The sequence below is a fragment of the Diaporthe batatas genome (genome assembly GCF_019321695.1).
Source record: "Diaporthe batatas strain CRI 302-4 chromosome Unknown Contig00011, whole genome shotgun sequence".
NCBI lineage: Eukaryota > Fungi > Ascomycota > Sordariomycetes > Diaporthales > Diaporthaceae > Diaporthe > Diaporthe batatas.
The window spans coordinates 2,852,768-2,856,687 of record NW_025408558.1 but is presented as its reverse complement, the minus strand read 5'-3'; the positions used below and the strand labels follow the sequence as shown (position 1 = coordinate 2,856,687).

General features: G+C 52.3%; 1 protein-coding gene across 1 annotated transcript; it reads left to right on the top strand.

Moving 5' to 3' along the window:
• The first annotated feature begins 540 nt into the window (after window positions 1–540).
• Window positions 541–3,706, top strand: KVR01_009316 (uncharacterized protein). The gene is made up of 8 exons (XM_044783682.1): window positions 541–1,284; window positions 1,342–1,416; window positions 1,601–1,626; window positions 1,682–2,593; window positions 2,674–2,730; window positions 2,804–2,990; window positions 3,045–3,225; window positions 3,331–3,706. Exons 1-8 carry the CDS (start codon window positions 648–650, stop codon window positions 3,350–3,352), a joined length of 2,097 nt encoding a protein of 698 aa, XP_044641818.1. The 5' UTR covers window positions 541–647; the 3' UTR covers window positions 3,353–3,706.
• Window positions 3,707–3,920: the final 214 nt, after the last annotated feature.

Sequence of the window (3,920 nt, the reverse complement as noted above, 5' to 3'; positions counted from 1 at the left end):
ACCGGATTGCTCGGGCTCACCTCAGACGACTGGCGCCAAGCCTTCAGCTCCACAATAGATCCTTATTGTGCCGGGCACCAAGCCTCTGTCTGAGCTTCTCTCAGCTCGCCATCACGATGCAGGGCCGCCGAGGAAGCGCTCGATTGGCGCCTCTCCGACGTGTCTAGCGCTCTTCGGGACATCAGAAGCGTGACTGCTTGGTCGTCGTCGACGAATAACAAGAGGGCTCTGGACAAAGGATCCTAGAAATCGAGTAGCTTAGCGGAAGGAGGCTTATACCCACTCCCTCTGATTATTCCATGGCCTCATTCCAAGGTTGTCAGGCCGAGGATGATTCCGTGGTGCACACCAAGTCAGTTGTTGCCTCCCTGACTGGGGTCATCACGAGCTGTGGGAGGGTGCTCCGTGACCACCTTGGTGAGATCAGCCACAGCGGGCCTTCTGTGAGCGAGGCAGAGAGGAAGAGGGAGTCGGGTGGCAGGAAAATCCACATTACATAGGTAGTTTGTTGCTGCTCTACCATTTAAATGAGATGTGTCCCGGAATTCGCCCTTCTCCTGTCAAAGGAGGCTGCTTCTTTTTTACAATCCGCCCAATTCTCTCTCAAGTCTCATTACCATACTCCAGGGCGACCAAATTGTATTAAGATGCGTCTTACGGAGCGGGTTTGGGTAGCCCTCGCCGAGGTGCTCACTTGGCTCACTCCCACCAACTTCGATCCCTTCAATGAATTTGGGGGTGTCCAGAGGCCCCTTCTTGACTCTCTCGAATGGCCTGTCGGCCCCAGTGTCCTAGAAACTGGAGCTACCACGTCCACAAAGCCCCATATAGGCGATGGAAACCCTGGCGACCCAATCTTCAAGCCCCCTACAGGCCGCCCTGAAGACACAAAATTTCGATGCGACTATAGAGCCATGAAGGGATGGCGTCCCTGCTCTACACCTTCCAATCGCGAGTGTTGGCTTCGGCACCCGGACGGACGGGAGTTCAATATCATGACCGACTATGAGAATCTAGCACCCATTGGGGTACAAAGGAACTACACATTGGTTGTCAATGATGGCTGGATCAACGCGGATGGCCGGAACTTCACGGAGGCTAAGATCTTCAACAACACATACCCCGGGCCGTGGATCCAAGCATGCTGGGGGGACACGGTCAACGTCAAGGTTATCAATAAGATGGCGCACAACGGGACCTCGATCCACTGGCACGGCATCAGACAGAACCGGACAGCACATGCAGATGGTGTCAATGGTGTAACACAGTGCCCAATTGCCCCTGGTAGGTGCAAGTACCTCATCTGCTAAAGATCTCAGCCTGCTGACTGGTGATGTCTAGGTGATTCATATACCTACAGTTTCAAAGCGGTCCAGTACGGCAGTTCCTGGTATCACTCCCACTACTCGGTGCAGTGTAAGTCTCTTAGATTTTTCCTTGCCCCGCATTGGCAAGCGACTTGATATGTAATCATGTGTTTCACTCTCCGAAGCATCTTGTCGGGCTGGTGCATCTGACGCCACAATGTCTCACTGCACCCAGCCATCTTCTGAGATTCATTGCTTCTGGCCGTCATGAAAGCTAACACTGTATGTTCTAGACGCCGATGGACTTCAGGGTCCTCTGGTACGTACCATAATGACTATTGCTGGTGGGTGTATCACTAATTTGAGGCTTGTAGACAATCCATGGACCCGACACGGCCGACTTCGATGAGCCAAAGCAACCAATCCTCATGACGGACTGGGGCCATGACAGTGCTTTTGAATCAATCTACACTCAGAATCCAAATCTGAGGAATCCTAGCATCCTCTTGAATGGCCATGGAAACGTGACCAGATTCAGCGCAGCAAACCCTCCCCCTGATTCACCTATCCCGGAGGAGTTCGTATTGAAGTTCGAAAAGCGGCAGATACCCAGCAATGGGCGAGCCAAAAGGTACATGTTGCGGTTGATCAACACTTCATTTAGGACGACCTTCATTTTCAGCATTGACAACCACGTTCTGCAAGTCATCGACTCGGACTTCGTTCCGATCGAGCCGTACTTTACGACGTCCGTCCTCATCGGCATCGGGCAGCGGTATCGAGTCATCGTTGAAGCCAGGCCGGATGCTGACGATGGCGGTGCCAATCCAGTGCCTCAAGATGGCAATTTCTGGATTAGGACTTGGGGAGCCGACCAGTGTAGCCAGGCCAACGTAGCACAGGAAGGATATGAGCGTACAGGCATTGTTCGGTACAACCCTGCAAGCACCTCTGACCCGACCTCCCTACCGTGGCCCAACATCCCCAAGAATTGCTCTGACGAGCCCTACACGTCTCTGAAGCCGAAGATCCCTTGGTATGTCGGACCTGCGGCCAACACCGAGGATGGGGAGCAGTTCACTATCGAGACCAACTTCACCGGCCTTCAGCCGGGCGCTAAGCCATTCCCTCTTGCACAATTCGCCCTCGACCCAGAGACTTCTTCTACTTTCACACCGTTACAAATCAACTACAGCCACCCTATCATCCAGGAACTGGACAACTTCAGCGGAAACTGGCCCCGGCAGTGGGTCGTCATCCCCGAGAACTTCAACAGCTCCAGCTGGGTATGTGTCGACGATTCCTAGAGACCTCGCTCGCATCGTCACGGGAAAAAGACCGAATGCTAACACGCATCATCACTTAGGTATACCTCGTGCTCACCGGCAACAGACTCGCCGGGACCACAATTGGCGCTCATCCTGTAGGTCGCTGTTCATGACAAACGTTTTATCCCGTTTAAATCTGGAGGATTCTTGGCTGACACACGCTTCCAGATACACCTTCATGGGCATGATTTCGCGATCCTCCAACAATCTAACCAAACATACTCGCCAGACAGGCTCAATCTGACCCTGAACAATCCTCCTCGTCGAGACGTTGTGCTGCTGCCGTCAAACGGCTTCGTCGTCATCGCCTTCAAGTCAGACAACCCTGGAACCTGGTTGATGCACTGCCACATTGGTAAGAGACAACTTCCAAACAGCTGAAGCATTCTACTGACACCCTCTTGTGCAGCCTTCCACGCAAGTGAGGGACTTGCGCTACAGATCCTTGAGCGACAGGCTGAGGCAAACACGCTCTTCAATACACCCGGATCGCCCATCACTGCAGAGACAGAGCGTGTCTGTGCAAACTGGGACAAGTGGTTTGGCGACTGTAACAACTGGTGGTCTGGTTGTGACAGTGAACATGTCTTGTAAGTCACGTATTTCCTCTACCTCCCCTCATTTTTGACTTAGCTGGACCACGACCCTGCACCTTTCCAACACCAAGTATCGTCAATTTTACTGACATCCAACAGCCAAGATGACAGCGGTATCTAGGGCGGCGGTCACAGCCCTATGCAGACCGAGATACCTGCAGGCTACTGAGGGATAGTAGCAACTACGAACATTTATTGAAACGCAACGGACTCCATATGCTCATCCATCATGCAACCAAGTAGCATTATAAACCGCGATGGGCTTCTGGTCGGTGTAAGTGCGTACTAGGTAATACACAGCGAGAAGTGTTATGCTCTTTGCTGTTTGGCAGAATTCAGTAACGGCGGTCTGATGGTCGGAGTCGCTTTAATTGGTCGAAGAGAAGATCGAGTCATTCATTTCTTTGGCATCAATTTGGATCTCTAGGAGCATTATGTACCTAGGTAGTGAGCATATCAACCTTTTCTCTCCAGCATTCCTTCTTGCTCCACCTGGCAGGGACCTTGGATTTCATGCCTTCAGAGCAGCCTGGCACTGCGCCGTGTCCGTGAGGTGATGGGTTACGACAGCCAGATGTTCATCAGAATGAGGTAGTAAGTCGCCGTAGGTAGGCTGCGTACGTGCAATGTTGACAATGTCTTTGTTTCCATCGCAATTCGAATGACACTGCACTCTGTATTCCGGACCT